Source organism: Salvia miltiorrhiza, chromosome 8, assembly GCF_028751815.1.
Source record: "Salvia miltiorrhiza cultivar Shanhuang (shh) chromosome 8, IMPLAD_Smil_shh, whole genome shotgun sequence".
NCBI classification, from domain to species: domain Eukaryota; kingdom Viridiplantae; phylum Streptophyta; class Magnoliopsida; order Lamiales; family Lamiaceae; genus Salvia; species Salvia miltiorrhiza.
In genome coordinates, this window is record NC_080394.1 from 3045012 (window position 1) to 3069060 (window position 24049).

The 24049-nt window shown below is 37.0% G+C and overlaps 1 protein-coding gene across 1 annotated transcript; it reads left to right on the forward strand.

The window, feature by feature from the left end:
• Positions 1-12069: 12069 nt before the first annotated feature.
• Positions 12070-14321, forward strand: LOC131000017 (dof zinc finger protein DOF2.1-like). The gene is made up of 2 exons (XM_057925744.1): positions 12070-12519; positions 13495-14321. Exons 1-2 carry the CDS (start codon positions 12478-12480, stop codon positions 14089-14091), a joined length of 639 nt encoding a protein of 212 aa, XP_057781727.1. The 5' UTR covers positions 12070-12477; the 3' UTR covers positions 14092-14321.
• Positions 14322-24049: the final 9728 nt, after the last annotated feature.

The following is a 24049-nucleotide window of genomic DNA, read 5'->3' on the forward strand; positions in this document are numbered from 1 at the left end:
AACCTTTGCCGAATTCTGGTTCCTTCTGCGACGAACATTGATCGCAGATTTTCTCGATCCATTGGCCCGAATGAGCCATGTTACAGAATTTGCGACGAGTTTCTTTGCTCCCCGCCATCTTGTTGTCCCATATAGTTTGCCTCTTTTTCTCGAAAGATTTCTCGGCAAACTCGGTTGTTGTTCCTGTCATTGTATTTACCAGGAACGTTCCCAGATCTGAACTCTGAAAGAATTTAAATCTGGACTTCATTTTGTCCATCTCTGTGAGACAGACCCAAAGACCCCATGCTCGTCTCGTGGAGATTTGATCCTCCGTAAATGTTGAGGCGATTGGGACTTGAAAATCAGGAACTTTGATCCGGTTCAAGGCTCCTGTATCCGGTCTCCGAAGCTTAATGAAATGAAAAGCTTCATAGACTCCTTTTCCGACAGGTTCTGGTGCTGCACTGAAGAAGTATAGTTCCAGAACATCTCCCCGTTTAAGGGACTCGTTGTTCTCCCAGGCTTCAAACACTGTTTTTTGGATCCACTTGGGTAGACCCTTGATTTCGTTGAAGGCTGGAGCAGTGGTATAAACTGAGGCCAAAGCCCCAAACTCATACCATTCTTTGATGTGATTTGGATTGGCTCCCGGAGTTGTCCAAATCCTGGGGTATCTCCCTGCAACATCAACCCGGCAATTTCCCGGATTAATGCCCTTTCTCGTGATGAGTTTCTCCCATCTGTCCTGATAAATCTGCCAAGAAGGAGAAATATCAACAAACTTAGTATCAATCTTAAGTTGGCCTGTCATCGGCCTAAGATTGATCTCTCCCTCTTTTACCCCAGAGGTGGTGGGTTGACATGTTGGTTCAGGGTGTGACCCCTTAACAACATCTTTTCCTCGAGCGTCCGGCTGTGAAGCCATTCTCTCAGGACTTGTGCTAGGGGTACTTGAATCCCCTGCTACAGGTAATCCGCCCTGTACGGAAAGCATTGCTTTAGCCCGGTTTTCACGGACAACGCGCAAGAGCGGCTTGTTGAGTGCTTCCTGAAGATTGAACATCTTCATGAAACAATCATCGATTTGGTTGGATACTTGGGCTTCGTCAGCCGCTTGTATCTTTCCAGCTTGTTTAGTGTGTAGTACACACTTCTGCCATTCTTGTTGTAGCAACTCTAGACTTGCAAAGAGCTGTCCCTGTATTGCCTCGATGGCCTCCACTTCAGGGAGCTCCATCCCTTGTGAGGAAATCTGCAAGAACATTCTGATCAGATTTCAAAACGACAATATCATAATCATAATATTGGCATTCTGCTTGCCATCTAATTAATCTAGCCTTTTCAGGTTTAGATTCAATCTTTTTAGTTAAGAAAGCTTTAACGTTAGTGTTATCTACTTTCAAAACAAATTTTTTAGCAAGTAAGAATAGCGGCCATTTTTTGAACGCCTTCCTGACTGCAAAAAACTCTTTCTCGTTTATGTGCCATCGCACAGCTTCGTCGTTGGAGAAAAGACCGCTACAGTATCTGCAAGGTTCTTCTCCAAAAGGGGTGATCTTTGTGAGCACTGCTGCCCACCATGAATCACTCGCGTCGGTGTAGAGGACCAAATCATCCTCGTCCTGGGGTATTGAAAGTTTCGGGAGATTTTTGCAGATCTCTTTCAACTTCTTCATACCCTCTCGATGTTCCTTCTTCCAAATGAATGGAACATCTTTCTTCAGTAGTGGACTGAAGATCTTTCTGTGTTCTGCAAGGTTTTTGATAAACATCCCTGCAAAATTGACAACCCCGAGAAAACTTTGGAGCTGCTTCTTTTCTTTGAGATCCTCCGGGAAACCCTGGACTTTTTCCACAATATGATCTTGTAGAATAATCCCAGATTCATCGATCTTGATCCCCAGAAATTCCATCTTCTGGGTGGCTATGACTGCCTTCTTTTCAGACAGCACCAGTCCTTCTTGTTGACAAACATCCGCAAAGATCTCCAGATGTCTGACATGTTCATGAATGTTTTTTGATGCAATGAGAATGTCATCAATATAAACAAACATAAACGAAGAATAATCTTTGAAGAGATTATCCATCTTCCTTTGGAATATCTGAGGCGCGTTGGCTAGCCCCATATGCATGACATTCCAGACATAATGTCCTTGAGGAGTTGAGAAGGCTGTGAACTTCTTACTTCCTTCCTCCATGCGAATCTGGTAAAAACCTGATTTGCAATCGAACTTTGAGAATACCCTTGCACTTCTGATGCAATTAATAAGGTGTTCTCTGCTTGGGATGAAATATCCATCGAACTCAAGAATGTCATTAATCCCTTTATAATTAATGACCAATCTTGGCTTTCCTCGCTTGATCTCCCCATGATTTCTCACCAGAAATCCTGGACTACTATAGGGTGATCTTCCTCCTTCGATTAGTTTCAAATCAAGGTGTTCCTTGATTATACTCGTCATATCCTGTTGATCTTGTGGGTTCATCAGGATAGGTTTGTACCTTACGAACTCATGCTCCTTTCCAGTTTTAACTTTCAAGGTTGCTCTGAGCTGGTTCTTGTCCCACCATGCCAAAGGATTCTCATGGTAACACTTCTGAATCCTTCTTTTGACGTCGGCAATAGACACCTGTTCATCTTCCTTGATATCTTTGTGTGATATCAGGGATACTTTGAGGATTTGAGTTTCTTCCTCAGAGAGATTTGGGAATCCCTCAGTTCTGCATTTGAGCAAAACTTCTCCGAATCTCCTTTGATCCTTCATTTGGGGTCGCCGGAGTCTGCCATCATCACCACGCTTGCTGCGAAATTTGATTGGCATTGAGCGATGAAAAGCTCCATTGAGCCTTTGTACAATGATCTTGTGATCACAATTAGTTGTGAACACTAGCCTCCTGGCTTCATTGTCCTGTATATACCTCTTGAAGCTTTGCAGAAAATTATTTCCGAACAATATATCTGCTCCGGTATCATGGAAATATATTGGTGGAGTCTTGACCTTGTACCAAGGTGTCTGTCCTGCACCGCCGATTAATATTTCCGTCTGTTTTACTCCTTTTGATAGGAGTAAAATCTTTTTGGAGAAATCCCTTCCCGCAATTCGAGGTAGATCTTCTTCCACTTCTGCTGGAAAGACGCCTCGTTTTGCTGTACAGATTCCTGCTCCTGAATCCACATAAGCAGCAAAATATTCTGCTTTGTATTCCTCGTATAACATCCCAATAGAGATGTATATCGAGAATGGGCTGGTCATTGGATCATCATTCTTTGGCGTCCAATGGTGATCTCCATTCCTCCTGATTTCCATGACCATGGTTTATATTTGTCAAGGAAATCTCGTCCTAGGATCAGGACATCTGCTTCTTGTCCGGCTTGGCCTTCGGTTTGGATTTCAAAACCTCCAACCTCCAGAGTTCCGATGTATCGGTTGTCTCCTGGATTTGCCAAATAATACAACGAACTGCAAGGAAACCTGTTTTCCTTACTTGTTGTATCAAATCTTGTGGAAACTTGCCTCCATCCTTCGGGACATTTGAGCTTGACTTTCATGTCCGGAACTGGGGTTTCCTGAATCGCCCTTCTCTCATATGTTTGAGAGAAACTTCTTGTAATAGGCCCTGAAGTTAGCCTATTTCCTTGGAATGATAGCCTTGGTGCTCCTAGTCTGAGACTTTGGGTATGGCTAAGCACCGTCTTGTCTCCAATATCGATGTTGATTTCTCCGATCTGAGGAATCTCCACTCGGTTTGGTTTGACTGCCTTGGCTACCTCCTTAAATATTTCTGGAATTTCAATGAACTCTTTTCCCAGAAATAATTCTGTGTGATGGGAATTTGATAAGGCATACGAGACTTGATAAGTCAGTGAGTATGGCCTATTCCCTTCTGTCATAAGCTCCTTCTTTTTGTAGTCCTGATAGAGGGTCAGGGCTCGGCTGAAGGATGAATCCTGTAGATTATAAGCGATCTATGGATAGAACTCGGTTATAATCCTCTTGGCATAGAGATTGCCCGAAAAGGCTCCCAGAACTGATGCTCTAGTATCTCTGATTCTTTTGTCGCAAAGTGCGACGTCAATCGGTTGGTCTGTCCCTGGGGAGAGGGATGATTTGATTACCAACTGAATTGCTCCGATATGAATCCATTTCATCGTGCTTGCGACCTCTGGCTTCATTTTCTTAAGATCCTGCCTAATATCTTCAGCAGGAACCAGCTGGATTTCCACCTGATTACTTGTAATCTCCATTGGAAGCGCCATTTCTCGGTTTGTGACACCAAAATAGACATGATGCTTCCTCTTGGATGGAATCAAGCTATGAAAAACTCGATTCAATCTTCCATTGGAAAACCCTTGGTATGTTTGTACCTCTCCAGTTTCCCTATTGAGTTTCTTCACGAGCTTTTTCACCACTTCTTCCTGTGGAATCAGAAAATGGCTAGTGAATTCATTCTGATCCTCCTTCTGGATGTGGTGGACCTCGTTTTCCTCTTTAGTCTGACTCGTCTCCGGTTGATCCATCGGACATCTCCGTATCTTCAGAACTAAAGACCTCTTCTTGCTCATATATACTCTCATCAGAGGATATATCTTCGAATTGATACACGGGTATCAATTTCTGGTAATAGAGAGCATCTTCGATATCCTGCGTGGATTCGAATTTCTTTATCCCTCTTTTCTCGTTATCGGGGCAATTGGTAGAGATATGCCCTTTTGCACCGCACGTCCAGCAGTTACAATCTTTGAAACTTTCATTAATTTTTGCCTGAGTGCGCCTGAAAGTTTTCCTCGCCGGGATTCTCTTTTGATTTGAGAATCGGTTTCTTGATGGTCCGCTCCGTTGGCCTGACTTGTAGGAGCGTGCCTTCTGTTTAGTCCACATAGTTCTTGGCTTCCAAGAACTTCTTCTGAACTTTCTTTCATAGGGTTGATACCTATGCTTTTTTCGGCTCCTCCTTTGATACAGCAACTCAGCACCGATCTCTGTTGGAAGATCAATGTTGTCACACATCAATGGAGACTTCTTGTTGAGTCTCCTCAATCTCTTGAGATTCCTCTGGTTTGCTGCCTTCTGGCACCATTCGGACAACTTTTTGTGTACATAAGACATCCTTCTTGATACACTATCCAGGGGATATTCTCCCGGTGAAACGTACTCGTTGATGAGCATCTCCCTCCATGGACTTGGAAACTTTGTGAAAAAGAGGTCCTTGGCAGTTTGATCATCAACCACCCCCATATGAACATATAGGGTATAGAGGCGTAAAAATTCATCAAGAGCTTTTGGCTCTAGCACCATTAATCTTAGATTGTAGAGTGCCTGATGATATTTCTTGCGCTTCTCTTCTGCGGATCCTTCGAAAAAACCCATTCCCAAGAAATGGATTTTAATCTGTTTAGTAGCCTCCTTAATGGTATCATAAGGTTTCGTACTAGTAAACAGCTCTTCCCTTGCTGAGACTTCGATTTTATCCCAGTATTGTTTTGCCATTCCTGCCAGACTTGCTTCGAAGATTCTGGCAAACTCCTTTTTGTCGTAATCTATTGTGGAGATTACGATATTTAATGATGAAGCCCATTCGTCGATAAGATCCTCCCAATCTTTGAATCTGGCTTCGTCGAGGTTGAGAATCAATCCATATGGATGGATTGGTTCAAGTGTGGCCTTTCCTACAGGAGTATCCCGCATCAGTGGCCTGCGTCTTCTGGTTCGTTGGTAATGGCTTGCATCATCTGATGCCCCACCTCTTTTTGACGAACTTTCTTCTTGGTGCTCGGGTTTGGGCACCTCATCTCCTTGGTTCATCTTTAGATCAACCATGTTGAGGTTAGCAAATGATTCTGCTAATTCCTGTAGATCTTCTAATCCGATTCTGTCAAGGCTATTCATAATATTTGCCTTTCATGATTCGGATTATGTCCTTCGGCTGCAACTCCTTGGGTGCTGCATCAAATAGAGATTGATTCGTCGGGTCTTTGGACCATTGATTCCGAATTTTCCCGGAACATGGTTTTCGCCGTTCGATCTCCTCCATTCTTTTCTGGATATCACGTAAGAGGGATAAGATTTCCTCTTGTTTTAGTGATATTCTGCTCATTTCCATCGGTAGCTCATACAGCTTGTTGCCGTAGTATTCCACCGTTTTCTGAATCTCCCGCAAGTTGACGTTGTCGGAAGAGTCTGGCTCGATCTTGTGGTAGCTTGGATAAGCTACTCCCGCCTTGTCTTTTTGTTCCATCAATCGTGGGATTGATGGGCCTCGTACATGCGTTGTTCAATCCTTGATCTGGCTTCCGCCATTCTCATGAGGTGCTCATGATAGAATTGAATACTCGCGATAATATCGCGAATTAGCTCGATTTCTCCTCCTCGTCGTAAGTTGGTAACGAGGACTCGATTGTTCCATTTGAGGTCGCTTATGAAGTGACCTGTTTCAATCTCCAAATTTTGGAGAGAGTTCCTGTAGTGTACACATCTCGGACATTCGTCCGGATCCATAAACTTAAATGGAGTCTCCTCCCATAAAGGTTAATCCCAAAGGTAAAATCATAAAATAAAATAAATATAATATAATTCCTCAATTAAAACCCGCTCTGATACCATTTTAGGCGAAGCGCGGGGATGCATGAAATTATTGGAGTTATTCTGATTTTTGTGCAAAGTATGTGGGGTTTTTATGCAATAAAACATTTTTAAGAGGTCAACATACAATTTGTTTGGGACTTGGAAAAGAAACCAATTAAAGCCTTCCACTTGTCATAATCCCAACGTAGAAGTGTATTGCCCAAAGTGTAGGTAAGATATTTCCGTTATCAATGAACCCACTATCCATGTGTCGCATGCTTATACTAGAACAATCTTAGTAAAAGCAACACTGCAAACAGACAAATAAATGAGAATTTTAAGTTTAGGCACATATTTATTAAACAGCCAAATTAAATAAAAATGATAAATTAAAAAATTTCAGTCAAATGTCCCCCCACCACTCTCACACGTCTATTCTAACTATAACCTATGATAAAGAAATATTCGAATAAACTGGTACTTGTGTCACACATTTCAGGTTTTCTTAATTAAATGTTTAAATAATATTTTTATAATTCATATATACAAGAAATAACTATATATAGAAAGGGATATCTTAACTTCTTAACTATATTTGCATGCTTTCTTTGTTTTATCTCATAATATGTTTCACAACACTAACTTATCACGCATGAATTATTACTCAAGATAGGTTACAATAGTGATAATATTGAGAAATATAGATCATATAAATAGATTGTCTTTGTAGCAAATATTCAAAAGAGAACTAAAAAAAATGTAAATAGATTGTCTACTTAAGAAAGATTGGTTAAAATTGGTTATAATTAGGCTATATTGTCATGTTTTAGAAGGAAAGCTTTTGAGTGAAAAATGTGGGGCATAATGTTTTGATACTTAGGAATTAGAATGTCATTACCTTCTTTAGATCTTATACAATAACCATTAACAAAAATCAAGATCAATCAAACTCTTTCAAGAGTCACAAATCATATATAGATTTGAATGTTTTGATATGTAAATTATGTAATGATACTTGATGTCCACTGCCCTTCTACTAAATAGTATATTTTATATGAAGAAGTATTTTGAAATTTATAATATAATTCGATGTTTTTCATCTTTTATTATGTTTTAGTTTTGCATAAATTAAATACATAAAACCACGTTATTTAACCTCCTTTCTCGACAAATTTTCGCCAATGTCATTGCATTAATGGCCATAAGTGGAATAATGGAGTACATGATCGATCATTAATAACTATTTTGAAAATTAAGCCATAAATTAACTTATTATTATTATTATTATTATTCAAAGACATGCTGCACACTTTTCGATTTCAACCTCTCTTTTTCACTTTGCCCCTCAATGTTTTTATTATTTTTGACTGAAAAATTAATCTTGACCAGTCAACCATTTTCGATTGATGCTGATAGCCCAATACGACCATGGTCCAACATATGGACCCACCGAATTATTTGCACATTATTATTATTAAATAAGGGTAATTTCATTTATTTAGTTTTTTCTTAATATATTTCAAATTTTCTCAAAATGCAATGCTCTACAATATTCCTTTATTACTCCATATAAAGTGACAGGGTATGAATCTCAATTTCTTAATTCATATTAAAAAAAATCCTTAAAGTAAATCATCTCAAACTAAATAAACAAGTCTAATTGAAATATTAGCACAAAATCGAACAAACTAAATGCCTTTTTCATAAATATAGTTCGGCTTAATCAAATTAACAGAAAATCGAATAAAAAATAGTAGTTCTTCTGGTTTGGATTATCAAATTCAAGGGTGATTGGATTTAGTTGGACTATGAAAATTTCAAATTCAAATTGTTCCCTTTAATTCGAAGAATAGCTAAAAGTGAACCAACAAATCAAGTATTATTATTTTGTAGTATTTAGAAATATATAGTAATTGGAAGGGGGCAAAAGCAAATAGTGATGGGATAATGAAGAGATGAGTGGAATCAATGATTGTCCGTTTATGATATGTACCAATCTTGACATGCTAGAATATTTGTTGTGGTCACATTGATTTTCACACCTTCTCAAGAATCTTGCCTACTTTAATTCTGAGGAATTGGGAATGAGAAAAGAAGAAATTGGTAGCTAAAGTAATGGGGGCTATGTGGGGTTTTGATGTTGGCTATTCATTGCAAATTATTTTATTATATTTTATAGTATAATGTACATGGATAAGTACAAAATCATAAATTTAGAAGACATTCGATTGTTGGAGATCGAATTATTATTAGATTATTTCAAATTAAATTGGTTTGAAATTATTTTTGTCACAGGAATAGTCTAAGACTCATAATCATAAGCCATGACTAAACCTACAATACCATATATACCCAACAGAACATAATATTTCAAAATTAATCCTATCCAATCCTACAAATCTAACACCGTGGGCGTTTAAGATTATGAATATTATAAAGGAAAAGGTGAAATATAAACTAATTATGGTGAGAGGATATGAACTAATTTGGGTTATTGGGGTTACATGATTTTTATAGCACCAATCACTAGTTGTATTTTTTTATGATTATATGATATGATGATTAAGGACCAATAATGTAAATTTTAATTTGGATTAGTAGAAAGTAGAAGATGCTTTCAAAAATGCAATTAAGACACACAAGATACTCCATATGTTTATTTTGTGTCCGTAGTATTCTAATCTCTATATATGTTTATTTAATTTTAGTAAAATAAGAATGTAAATTAATTAGTAAATAAATATTGCAAGAAAATAAGAGGATTGGAAATTGAAGTGGTTTTTAATTGATCACCAAATATTTTTAGCCAAAATAAATGCTGATATATAGTGAGAAATGAGAATCATGTTGTTGTGGATTTCATATCTTAGTGGATAAGGAAATTGATCTAATCATTTTGTTAAGATAAATTTATCAAATAGATTCTTTTGGTACTTTATATATAGTGACAACAATTAAGGGACAACTTAAATGATAGCCAAAACTACTAAACAAATTAAAAAGAGACCAAAAAAGTATTAAGAAATCTGTGTTAATGTCAAAATAGCCAGGCTAGGTAATAGGAGCCTATATATGCGATACAACTTTGAAAATATATATTCATTTTAAATCTATTTAATGATTCATCACTGCATGTCTCTTTTGATTGATTAAGGTATAAAGTCATGCTAGTCTCAACTAATTTTCTAAATTTTATTTTAACTATTTTTTTGTACAAAAACAATTTGAATAATAAATTGTAGTACTTCATATTCATTTTATAAAGGGATGGTAGTATTTATTTCGGTACTCTAAGTACTTTAAAAAATTTAATTCATTTTTCTATATTTTTTTATCTTTAATGGTATATTTTAAGTTAATTTAAAGTGACCAAACAATTGTAACAATTCCAGTCTAGCCCTTGAATGAAAAATGCGATTAAGCATTAACATAAAATCATTGCATTACTATAGCAAAAAAAAAATCATTTCATTACTATTTATAGACATATATCAACTTGAAAGTTGTCGTATTATATATTGTCGATGTATATTGGTCTAGCGAATTTCTATCTCCATTTTAATACTACATAAATTTATTGATTTGATTGCTTAGATTTTAATATAATTCATATTTATAATTAGTGAAAATAGAAAATTTAAAATGGAAGTATAATATTAAATTCCTTTGTATGCTCAAAATTTCCATTAATTAAAAACACATGAGATCCTATATTCTACTTTTGGTGTCTCACCTCATGTTTCAATTTACTGTTCTATTTATAGTTTTAAAATCATTTACTCCTTCTCTTTTAAATTTTTATGTTTTAGTAGAATTAATATTTTAAGGTTATCCCTAAAAAGGTATTTTAAGATTATTATATAGGGTTCACTAATTCAAATTAGAGTTTATCAATATCTTTTAAAATTTTCAAATTTTTAATAAATAATTGATTTTTATAGTTGGTTAATACGTAATTATATTATATATAATTTATAAAAATATTTTTAATGATAAATGTTAATGATGACTCATTATATAATATATAATATATTTTTTAATAAATATTTATAAAATAGTAAAATTAATATTAACACGACGAGATACCACAAAATATAGAACAAAGTATAATATATAAAAAAAATTCAATTCGCATGACATCAGTGATACTTAACCATTAACTCTTATAAAAATAAATTTGGGTGCCTTCCTCAAGTAATACCAAAAAATGAAAAAACGTCTATATACATGTTATTGTTAGTAGACTATGTGGGTCCCATCTTTAGTTGCATTCTCATATCATAGTTTTGGCACTAGCGAGAGATTTTTGTTTACGGTGGAAAAATAACAGCACACAAACAAAATTATTATTCACACAAAAATGAAAAAGCTATATACCGTATTAAACCGATGACCTTTTACAAAGAAAAGACTTTGAATGCCTCAAATTTTATATGGACGTATATAGTACACTCATCTTTTACATAATACTCCTCCTTTGCTCTAAAACATAGGTGTAATTTATCATTTTTACAAATCTCTAAAAAAAATATTCACTTTTTATTTTTAAACACCACTAAATTCACGATAAAATGAGATACTCCCTCCGTCCGCCAAGATTATGTAAAAATTACTATATTTGTCGTCCGCCAAGATTATGTCACTTTCCTTTTATGGCAATGGTCCCACCATCCTCTTTAATATTTTATCCTTACTAACACTCTTTATTTACAAAAAAACCCACTCAAAATTCAATCTCAACCACACATCTCATAAAGTGGTGGGACCCTTTCTCCACTACATCAAAATCATCATCAATTTTATTAAATCTCGTGTCCAAGCAATTTTACATAATTTTGGCGGACGGAGGGAGTAGTATTTTTCACTCACCCACCCACCTAGATAGACCTCTATGAAATCTAAACACAAAATTCTTGTCTACTCTATTTTCCCTCTAGAAATTAAAACAAATGATTATTTTTAGAGATCTGAATTAATTAAATATTTTATTTTTCCACTAAATAAGTATTCATATTTTTTGATCCGTTAATTAAACAAATATATATATATATATATTTTTATATAAATGTACCCCACATACACACTTATAACAAAAATAGGACCATTATTTCACTCTACACATTCAATCAATTTTTTTTTAAATTAGTGTCAGCTGGATACTCATTTAATGGAAGAAGGGAGTAATAATTATGTTATTACACACAATACCAAATATCCAAATAAAAACAATTTAACATCCACACAAAATATATAACAATTCACACGATGCCAATAAGACTTGAATCAATACCAATTTAGAATAAATACTCTCTTCAAATGTCTCAATTATTATATTGGGACGTCCCGTTATTAATGTGTCATATTATTTTTAATAAAAAATTAATTATTTAAAATGTTATTAATAGTGGGCTCAATTCACTTTATACATCAACTTACTTGAAATAATTTTTAAATATTTTTCATCAATTTAATTTATATATATATATATATATATATTAATCTTTATATAAACTTAGTAATATTTTGATGAGTAGAGTTTATCGCTTGAGCTAATTGAGATTGGTTTAGTTGTGGTGTGCCAAATCCTCGCGTATGCAAACTACGCAGACATACACAGACACGCATCCCCAGTTGTAATCATCACTTTCTCTCTCTAAAATATCAACCCCACTTCTCTCTCTGTATATATATGTGTATGTGTTTTGGGCTGCGCATCAGCTTCTGCCATTCACACACACAGTGGGGAGATAAAGAAGAAAGCTTTGCATTTGCATGAGTCTCTCTCTCACATAATCAACTCATCTTCTTCTAACACAGTATTTCTCTCACCTCTCTTCACCAACGCTGCCTGCTTTTCTCAACAACAACAAAAAATACATAAAATAGAAACAAATTGTTGGATACAATTTCAAAGTGAGGCCATATCTGTTGCATGGCTATGGATTCTGCAAGTGGACAATCTCATCACCACCAGGTACCTTCACTTTCAATGTGATTTGTAAATTTCATGGTAAAAAAATGAGAGATATATATATTTTTATCTGTTATTGATTTTTTTTTTTTTTTTTTATCCTTCATTTTCTGTAGTGGTTTAAATACACTAACTTTATGGATAATTTTATGGATAATCTGATCTTGCGCATGAACTTTTAAAGGAGTAAAAATTATGTGAACTCTACAAAAAATCCTACGATTTTCAAGGTAATTTAGTATTTTATAAATCTCTCAAAGCGACGTAGTTTTTTAAAACATTCGATGGGTATACGTCACCAACTTTAATTTGAGCAAAAAATTAAATTTATGGTAAAATTCTACATCATTGAAGTTCGTATATTTTTTTTACTCTTTTTAAAGTTCATGTGAACCAATTTACCTCAAAATTGATGTATTTAGATGATAATGACCATTTTCTATATATATAAAAAAATCATCATTTACTTTTCAAGAACTAGTGTACATATATATTTTATTTTATTTCACAGTTTCATGTATACTCCCTCCGTCCACGATGTCGTTTCCACATTATGAACGACGCGAGTTTTAAAAAAGTGGTGAATAATGGAGTTTGGGTTCCATTATTATTGTTAATGGAAGTTTGTGGACCCTAATTCTACAAATGGAAGTGGAAATGATATCGCGGACGAACCGAAATGACAAATGTGAAAACGATATCGCGGACAGAGGAATTATTTGTTCCGTAAATATGTTTGGAAAGGATAAATAAAAACAAACACCAAAACAGCAGAAAATAGATGATTTGTCGTTTGTCATTCTCCCATCTCCATTAGCCAAAACATGCAGTAGTAATTAAATAGAGTTAATTTATTAAGTATTATTATATTTCAAAAAAATAATCACTTGATAATCATTTCTTCTTCACCGGAATTTTACATGCAATTCTCATTATCTAAAGCAAAACAAAACATAATTTTGGTTCAATCATATTCAGGAAGCTGGATCACAAACGCTAGAAAGCATGGTGGCGAGCACAAAGGCGGCGCAGCCGGAGAAGAAGCCCCGGCCGGCGGAGCAATCCCTAAAATGCCCTCGCTGCGATTCCAGCAACACCAAATTCTGCTACTACAACAACTACAGCCTCTCCCAGCCCCGATACTTCTGCAAATCGTGCCGGAGGTACTGGACCAAAGGCGGCACCCTCCGCAACGTCCCCGTCGGCGGCGGCTGCCGCAAGAACAAGCGCTCCTCCTCCTCCTCCTCCCGCCGGAGTCACGACCGCCCCAACCCTTCCCCCTACGATCCCCTCCCGAAGCCGTCGCCTGTGTACCTCGACATTCCGAGAGGCTTTCACAATCCGTACGGCGGCGCCGCCGCCGGCGAGGGCGGTTTCGGAGTGGAATGCGATCCCCAATTCGGGATGGGATTGGGGATTAGGGCTTTGAATCAGGAGATTGGATTCGAGGAGTTTTGCAGCGGTGGGGCGGAGTGGGGATTGAACACGTGGCAGAATTTTGGCGGGGAAATCGGGAGCTGGAATGGGATCGGGTCGTCCACGTGGCACGGGCTTCTAAATAGCCCTCTCATGTAACCGGGCCGGGCCGGGCCGAGGATGTGATGAAGGAGAAGAAGATGCATCTTAATTTCTTGATTTGGTTGTGTTTTGATGTTTTGAGGGAAAATTTACAAAATTTAAACTATTTTGGGGGTATAAGTTTTATGAATTTTTACATATATAGTTATGTAGCGAGTATAATTATCTTGTCACATGCTTACTTGGAGTCGACCAAATCTATATAAGTAGAAATTTTCTTCTTCTCATGTCCTTGAAATTTGCCTTGGTTTAATGTTGAGATTTTCTTTGTTTTCCTGTCTTTTGTGTGTGTAATTTAGAGTAACCAAATTTGACAAAAAAAATAGTTTATGTTTAATCCTAGTTTAATTCTTTTTTTATTATTATTATTTTAAATTTGAAAGATGATCAATAATGGTTCCCTATTTCTCCTTTTGGTGACTCAAACCATGCGACTTATTAGTTGGAGGAGAAACGTCTTATCAACTGAGCCGTGTTTCATTGTATTAATTCTAGTTTAATTTATTCCCTTTGCTCTTTAGAAAATAAAGATAATTTAGAATCATTTATAAAGTATTGTTGGCTATTCCTTGTTAATTAAAACACAAAATGAACCGAAAGTTTAAATTCAGTTAATTCAGCAATATTTGTGCGTGGCTCAATTAATTAGTTAGGGTTGTATAAGTAATATTGTATCTTTTTTATAAATCTTAGCACCACTTCTTTTTCTTCTTCTTTTTTTTTGGTTTGTAGGAGAAATAGATATTTGCACCACTTTGTTTGTTGGTTATAAGGATTATTTATTATGTACATAATGTAATGGAGTTTTGGCAAATAAAATTATGAATTATTTAAAAACTGTAATTTTATCGTAATTTTTGAAATGTGATGAATTAAATCATCACCTATTCTATTTTTGTAATTTATCCCCCTAATTCTTTTTCTGGTATTCGATTAACGAGTTGGAACTTATTGGGTTAGCAAAGACGATATCATTTTTGTAAAGCTTAAACGACGTCCTTTTCGTGTAATTTTAATTATTATTATTTCTCAAAATATAAAAGGATTGTATCATGTATCTGCACCCTAGTTTCTAACTTTGAACGACATCATAACATGAATATTATGTGACAAACTAATTCATGTAAGCTCCAATTCAACAATTCGACGACCATAAATAATTAATGAGACAAAATTAAAAAAATTAAAAAATGATGATTTAATTTGTCACATTTCAAAATTTATATTAAAATTATAATTTTGAAATTACTTGTGATTTTTTTCGCCAAACTCCAACTTATTGGGAGTGGATTTAATGATTTATACAATCATTTTTGTTCGACTTTTTTTTAAAAAAATCTCTATTTTATGATGTACACAATACATAATTTGATTGAATTTAAGACCCACAAACTAGCATCAAAATAGGCCCCTATTTCCACATATTATTTAATAGTGATGAATGTTGGTCTAGAGTCTTGTTTGGCTATTCACAGAAGTCTGGAAAGAAGAAAATGACATGTGCAGTGAATTTCTTACAAGAGAGTATCAATATCTTGACAGTGTTAAATTTTTGGTGTCATGTTATTACCACAAATAGTAATGTCTCCAAATATCTAAATATTAGGGTATCAATATAATTATGATTATTATCAGTATTTTTTGAGTGTAATACTTTCTTCACTCTTAATACATTCAATCATTTTTATTAAAATTCATCTAGAATTAATTTTTGTGAACGAATAGAATAATATTTTCGGGAGACCGAATCATGCCAAAAATTTGCTGAGATTCAAGGTTAAGACACTACTCTTCTTTCTTCTCTTTCTTGCCCTCATTCTTTATGTTTATTTTTATATTCTGTACGTAATATAGAAAATTGGGTTTATGTTTGATTTAAAATGACCAAGGGTGTTTCTGCAAATGCTAATAATAATATATAATAATAATAATAAGGGTGTATTTTTTTTTGTTATAAATTTATCATGAGAAAATGATGGATAAAAAAAGATGAGAAAAATCTATCATAGTTATTCTTTAATGTTGAAAATATAGTTTATCATATCAATACCTCAAGAAAAATATTATCACATCAATCCCCCATGATAATATTATTATGAATTGAAGTAAAAATGAGAAAAAATAGGCTGCCCGAAAAAAATTGTTCTTCTTACAAAATATATTAAAATAATAAAAAAATACGAAAATATATATTTTTCACTCTTTTCCATCAAAAAAGAATGCACTCTAAAAGAAAAGATCAATTCGATTATAAGCAATTTACATTGTTGGTATTCGAAAATATTAACCTGAATATATTATCAAAATGTAAATTTAGTCGATTCAGGCCCAGACCAAGTTGCTAGGCCCAAACAACCATCAACAATATATTCATTAAAATACTCCCTCCGTCCACGAAATGAGTATCCATATTTCTTTTTTCGTCCGTCCACGAAATGAGTACCCATTTCCCTTTTTGGCAAGTGTACCCCACACATCTCTTTAATTAATACACTCAAAAAGTGGGACCCTTAAACTATTCACACTACACTCCATACATTTCTTAAAACCCGTGCCGTCCACAAATGGGTACTCATTTCGTGGACGGAGGGAGTATCATTTATTTCTAGCAAAGTAGCCATGAACAGAAGTTCAAAATGTAAGCAACTATACAAAAATTTATGCGAGATTGTCCAGAGCTTACAGGTCAAGAACAAATTAGTTTTTTATTATATGCTAACTGCTAAAAACGCGACACATGCATGACGGAGAGCTTCCAAAATACACACAGAAGTAAAATCATAATAAATTTTTTGGATATTACAAACAAAAAAGCGCTTTTTTTTTTTTTTTTTAAGATTTCTCGAAGCTAATACTCCCTCCGTCCCTGAAATAAGTTCCTCATTTTCCATTTTGGGACGTCCCCCAAATAAATTCCTCTTTCTTTCTTTCTATTTTTGGACAACTACCCCACCACTAATAATACTTTATTTATTCTTACTTTTCACTTTTTCACCACTCCCAATACTAATTATAACACTTTTTCACATTTTCACCACTCTCAATACTAATTATAATATATTTTTCCCCACTATCAATACACTTTACCATTTTCCTTAAAACCCGTGCCATCCCCAAAGAGGAACTTATTTTGGGGACGGAGGGAGTATATTTTACATGCATACATTTGCGCACAAAAATATATATCATTACACATAAAAATGCATTGTATGTTGCGACAGATTATGTATTTCTCGCCGCCGCTGACCCCACCCACCCAATACCTCCCTCTTTGCTTATTAATTCTTTATATTTATTTAAAGTTAAAATTTTATTATATTTATAAATATAATAATTGAATTAGTACCAATTTTATATATAAAAAAATATAAAAATATTTTTCATATATTATACGGTGTAAATACTAATTGTCTATGAATTAAGAAATGATGACCAACTCCAGAAAGGCAAGCTACCACATGTTCACGCAAAAAATTGCCTCGATGAGATTGAAATCCATTAAAAAAGTAAACAAAGACTAGATCAAAAAATGAAAAATAAAGACTAGATCTAGATAGAAATTTTGTCAACTCTTTCGGAAACAGATGTTAATAGACATCTAGAAAATGTTTGCAGAAACATGATCTTCTTGAAAAAGCAGAGAAGATAAAGGAGTTGCAGCTAATTACTATCTTATGATGCTTAATTCAACACTTATTTTTTTTTTTTGGTCAGGAAAAAGATGATATTATTGCTCGGTACCAGAGGTACCAAAGAGAGAGAAATAACATAAAAAAATAGGAGAAAGAAAAACAACGGGGACAGAGGGGAAGAACATCTGCAAGAGGGGTCTCAAGATCAACCGAAAATATTTGGGTTCCTCAGCCATGAGTGGAAATCCGAGGACGAGATCTCCTTCTTATAAACTTTTGTCCAGCTCCATAGTCTCTGTTTAATCTCAAACACCATTTTATCTTTATTCCAGGAGCCTTGGTCGAATATGCACTCATTTCTAGCTTTCCATAAACTCCAAATCATGCAAATCCACACACTTGAGAGGAAAGATGTGGCCGCCTTATTCCCCAAACCCATGAAGGCAATAAAATGATTACTAACTTCTCTTTGTTGGACCGACTGTACTCCTAGCCACTGAATAATGGCCAGCCAAATTTCCACGGTCTGTGAACAGGTGATGAATAAATGGTTTATGTCCTCGGTGTGAGACTTACAGAAGATGCAATTTGTGGATGATGGAGGCAGTTGGATATGTCTTCTGAGAAGGTTTTCGGATGTCGCCACTTTCCCTTTGACTATCCTCCATGCTGTAATTTTCATCTTATGTGGTGCAGGAGCCCTCCAGATCATCTTAAATTCCTGTTTGTTCAGTCGAAGTCTGTTTGAAGCTCTATCTCCTCGGATAAGTTTGTACGCTGACTTAACTGTGTAGAAGCCGTTGGAATTGGGCTTCCATCTCCATTCATCCTTCTTTCCTGCACAAAGAGAATGTTTATTTAAAATGGAAAGTAGCTCGGAGAGCTGAAGCTCCTCGCGCTCCCTCAGATCTCGGTTCCAAAGAAACCTCCATTCCCAGCCATTATCTGTCCATTCCCCCATTTCTTTCAGCGTTCCCCCCTGATTTCTACTAAGCCGAAAGAGTCTTGGAAAGTGATCGCGAAGCCTTTTCTTGCCAGCCCAAAAGTGATGCCAGAAAAGAAAAGAATTCCCTTCCCCTATCTGTACCTCCAGATTTTCTCTTAGCCACCTTCCTTCCTCCCCCCAACTAAGTCTCAAAACCTTCTTCCACCATCCTCCTGTCGTCACTTTTTTTTTTTCAAAATTCAGGCCCTCTTCATCCCACTCCATCTCCCCCTTACAAGCTTTCACCACTCGAACCCATAAGGAGTTATCTTCCGACAAAAATCTCCATATCCATTTTGCCATTAATGCCTTATTGAAGCTTTCAAAATCTTTAATACCAAGCCCCCCCTCACCAGCTTCATCACAAAGCTCTTCCCATTTAACCCAGTGGATTTTCCTCGTCTCCGAAATCCCCCCACCCCAAAGAAAATTGGACATCACAGATCGAAGATCCGAGAGGACTTTCTTAGGTAAAATAGAGAAGGACAGTTGGTAGATCGGAGTAGAGAAGAGCATCGAACGAAGCAGCGTGACTCTACCTGCCAAAGAGAATTTTCTGTTCTGCCACTTGGAAATTTTCCGCTTCATTTTATCAACAAGATATCTCCAATCGTCGACCCGAGATAATCGAGTGCCAATCATAATTCCCAGATATTTGGTTGGGAGATTACCCTCTTTACAGTTGAGGATATTCGCCTGAAGGGCTCTGGTAGGACTTTGGGTACCAATTCCGAAGATGCAGCTCTTGTCAAAATTAACCTTGAGACCAGATAGAAGTTCAAAGAGCTTTAGAATGCTCTTAAGTGCCCAAACATTTTCACTCTTCCCCGGGGCTATGAACATTGTATCGTCGGCATATTGGAGGTGTGAAACTTTGATGCCGCCGTCACCAAGCTTTAAAGGTTTAAGCCGCCCAATCTGAATGGCTTTCTCAGTAAGCAGGTTGAGTCCCTCAGCAGCAATTAGAAAGAGGTAAGGAGATAAAGGATCTCCTTGTCGGAGTCCTCTTTCCAGTTGAAACTCACCCGAAGGACTTCCATTGACCAAGACATTGGCTGATGCTGAAGTAAGGCAGCCCGAGATCCATTTCCTCCACCTGTGACTGAAGTTCATCCTGTCAAGCATTTGATCCAAAAAAACCCAATCAACTGTGTCGAATGCCTTTTCAAAATCAACTTTGAAAAGAAACGTGTTTTTCTTCTTTTTTTTGACTTCTTCAATTATCTCATTCAGCATAATTACCCCATCCAAGATGTACCTCCCTTCAATGAAGGCACTTTGGCAGTCAGATATCACATGGTGAATCACTTGTTTTAATCTTGAGGCGAGTACTTTGGCGATCACTTTGTACAGGCTGTTAATAAGAGAGATTGGCCGGAACTCCTTCAACCTTGAGGCTTTCTCCTTTTTCGGGATAAGAGCGATGAATGAAGGATTGCAACCTCTTGTTAACTTCCCGTGAGTGTGAAACTCGTTCAAAGCTCCCAGAATTTCCCCTTTGATAGTATCCCAACAAGTCTTCATAAAATGGAAGTTAAATCCATCTGGCCCCGGGCTCTTCCCTCCTTCGCAGTTCCAAATCGCCGCCTTGACCTCTTCCTCTGTGAAAAGGTGTTCTAGACTTTCTCTAGACTCCCTCGATAGTTTTTTTTGAACGAAATCGTCCGGGAGAGAAAGTCTAAAGCCTCTTTGCTGCTTAAACTGACCTTCAAAGTGTTCACGAACAGCTTTTTTTACTTGAGAGGGCTCATCAACCCAACTGTCATTTAAAAGAAGTCCCGAAAGGCTGTTTTTTGCCCTTCTTCCTTTGATCATCCTGTGGAAATAGCTGCTGTTAACATCTCCATCGACCAACCATCTATCTCTCGCTTTTTGGGATAATAAGTTGTCTCTGTTTTTGAGCTGAAGAAGAAGGTTGGCTGCTGCTGCATTTCTTTTGATTGATTCAGATTCTTCTAGCCCCAAGGTATCATCCACCACGTCCCATTCCTCGATTTCGGTTCGGAGCTTGGCAATGTTCTCCTCAATCAAACCAAAGCAGTTTCTGTTCCAGCATTTGAGATCAGTTTTAAGTCTCTTCAGTTTTTCTTTATAAACGTAGCTGCTCCAGCCCGAAATTCCATCTTTGTTCCAAGATTCAGAGACGATTCTAGCAAAATCCGGATGACTAGTCCATGCATTAATAAACCGGAACGGTTTTGGTCCCCAATCCACAAATTTAGTTTCCATCAATAACGGACAATGATCCGACACCGTTCTTGGAAGCCCTCTCGCAAAAGAATGAGGCCAACTCTCCATCCATTGTTCGTTGACAAGAAATCTATCAAGTTTTGACTTACAGTTTCCTTGTGGTTGATACCACGTAAAACTTCTCCCTTGTAATCGGATGTCAAGCAATTCATTGTTTTTGATGAAATTATCAAAAACCTGTATATCTTTTGATATAAGTTGTTCCACCTTCCCAACTCTTTCGGAAGTATTTCTAACAGAATTGAAATCCCCTGCAATGCAAATACATCTGTCCTTGTTTTGGGCAATCACCAAACTAATTCTATCCCAGAGAACTTCTTTTTCTGACAAATTTTGTGGGGCATAAACATTAATTAGACAGCAGTTTATGTTACCTGACTCTGTTATCCAGTGACCATTGACGATCACCGCTCCCTGCAGATCCCAATGGCTTGAGCATGTGAACTTATTTGGATCCCATAAAGTTAGGATTCCTCCCGATCTCCCATCGGCATGTCTGACTGATCTTTCTCCCTTCTCTGATCCCCAAACTGAGAGCAGATCCCTGACCCCAAAACTTTCCATCTTTGTTTCTTGAATAAAGCAAACTGCGATTTCTTGCCTCTGGATCAACTCTCTAACCTCTCTCTTTTTTAATTTATTCCCCAGCCCTCTAATATTGTAGGAGATAATTTTCATTGATCACTATTGTACCTCACCTCCTCTGAATTTTCTTTTCTTTCTGGGTCTGTCAAAAGCTTTGCCATTTCCTCGTCGGGTAAGTTGCATCGAAGCCCAATCTCTTTTCCAAAATCCCAGATTTTAGCCCCTTCTTTGAATGCGGGTTGAATATCTTCAAAATTTCCTCCTGACCTTCTTCCAAACCAGGAATGGTTTGATTTTGAGTTGCAACTGTACTCCTTTCCAAAGCTTTGAGGCCATGCTCTGCTCCGACAACATTCTTTGAAGGTTGGGGTTTGTAAGAAAGGGGTTTTGCTTTTTTCTGGAGGAAACGATTGAGGCCAAATTTAAGAGGATATTCCACTCCGATCTTCTTTCTTTGAGAAAAATTCTTCCTGAACAGGCGGGTATTTTGACTACTCGCTTGAGGCTCCGTGCTTTGGCTCCCGTGAGATGATTGCCTCGAACAGCTAAGTGGGACTGGTGGGTTTTCTTTGATAATCTCTGGGTTTGGTACAGACGATAGGTTGCAATCCAAAATGGGCTGGGCTGGGGGCACTTCATTTTCTGAAACCGGGTTGGGCTCTGTAGTAACCTTTGGGCCTGGGGAAGCCCCTACTTTTGGGCTTGGTACGCAGATCTCCTTGGGGCTAGGCAAAGTTGGGACTGGCGTGCCCTTGTTCTCCGATTTTCCCAAAAACAGAGTAGCTTCTTGGTTCTGGGACCCAAATGATTGTAGTGAGACACCCCGCGTGCTATCGGTTTGGGGAACTGGAACGGCGGCTTCGGCTATTGGGGAGTTTGAAAAATACTGCTGCACCGATTGGGATCCTGAGCCACCTTTGTCTCCTTTGGTGTTTGCGTCGGAAACGTCTTCGACGTGAGCTTTTGCCGGAGACAAAATTGATCGCAGTTCATCGTCGTCGTCGGAGGAGGTCTCTTCCTCTGAATCTGAAGCCAGTTCTTGACACGAAAAATCCCCAATCCTCTGTTGATCGGCGACCTCTTCGATCCTGATTTTAAAATGAGCTCCGTTAATTCTGCTTTCAACAATTCGATTAAGAGAAGTGAAGCCGGTTGAAATCTGGATAAATGCGGCGTCCAGGCGATCTCTGTTCTTTGTAGCCTCATGAATTTTCAGGACCAGTCCCAAGCGTGATCCCATGGTGTGAAAGAACCTATGACTCCAAGCTTGAAGAGGTACCCCGTACCATTTTGTCCACACCACTCTTTGTGTGCTCACGTCGACGTAGGACCACGGGCGGACCCACTCGAACCAAAAAGTTTTCCATTCGTCAAGTTCTGTCATGATTTCTTGCACAGTCAGGTGGTTGGTGCTTTGTAAAAGGACAAGGTTTCCACCTAAAGAGGTAATCTTAAGATTTCCAATGCATTCATTTTTTATTTCTTCGCCAAACTCTTCCCATGCATATTCCGTCTTTATAAATCCTGTGAAAGATTTGTGTAGCCAATCTAGGTCCTCTGCAGCGGATTGATAACTTAGGACTTCATCTGCCGGAGGGGCTGCTTCATAATTTCGGCCTCCCAGCACTTCTGCAAAAGATATTCCTGTCTTGCGAACCGCGGTTGGTATGTTCTGGGTTTTTGAGTTGGGTTCCTCCAGTGGCTTCTTTCCCCATTCTGAATTTTTGGTGTTGCCTTCCCTCTTTCGATTTTGGTCATCCTTGACTGACCTCTCGAATCTTGGAATGAAACCTCTCATTTTGTAACTTCCAATCCAAATATTGTTAAGCTCGAACAGATACCTCTCTTTGTCTGAGGCATTCTCAAAACGCACAAAACCAAAAAGTTTACCTTTTAAATCTCTCTTTCGAGGGCAGAAAATATCGGTAACCCTTCCAATCTTATTGAAGATTCTCTCCAGGCATTGTATCCTTGTTCCTTCGGGAAAGTTGTTGAAAAAGAAAGTGGCTTCGTCTGCATGGGGTCTGCTATCTCTCCAAGATCTGTCAGGTTTGTGGTTATCTCTCCAAGATCTGTCTGGTCTGTGGTTAAGGCAGTTTCTGTGTTTGTAACTTAGGTCGTTTCTTGCCGGAAAGCTTTCTGGATGCTTTCTCCTTCTCACCTCTCTCCATTCCTCCATTATATTCTTCTAGTTTTACATACTGTGGCTTCCTTTTGCCTCCTAATTATTTGACAAAGTAATTCAACACTTATTAAACTGTCTTGTACAATAATGTATTCATACCTGCTGAAATAAAATTTTATTAAAGGAAAAGGAAGGAAGGAGAAAAGCCTAAAACGAACCCATCGAATACACAGAGAAGTAAACTGAGGGTCAGGCCTCATTAAAACCTTCCCGGAGAAAACCCCGTGGGAAATAATGTATTCATATATCATAGACTATATTATCTCTATTAATAACATTAATGAGCTCTCATTGGCTTAAAGCCTCTTACTTTGAACA

Coding starts and splice junctions, on each gene's coding strand:
- LOC131000017 (XM_057925744.1), top strand. CDS start 12,478: ATGGCTATGGATTCTGCAAGTGGACAATCTCATCACCACCAG. Junction 12,520..13,494: donor GACAATCTCATCACCACCAG/GTACCTTCACTT, acceptor AATCATATTCAG/GAAGCTGGATCACAAACGCT.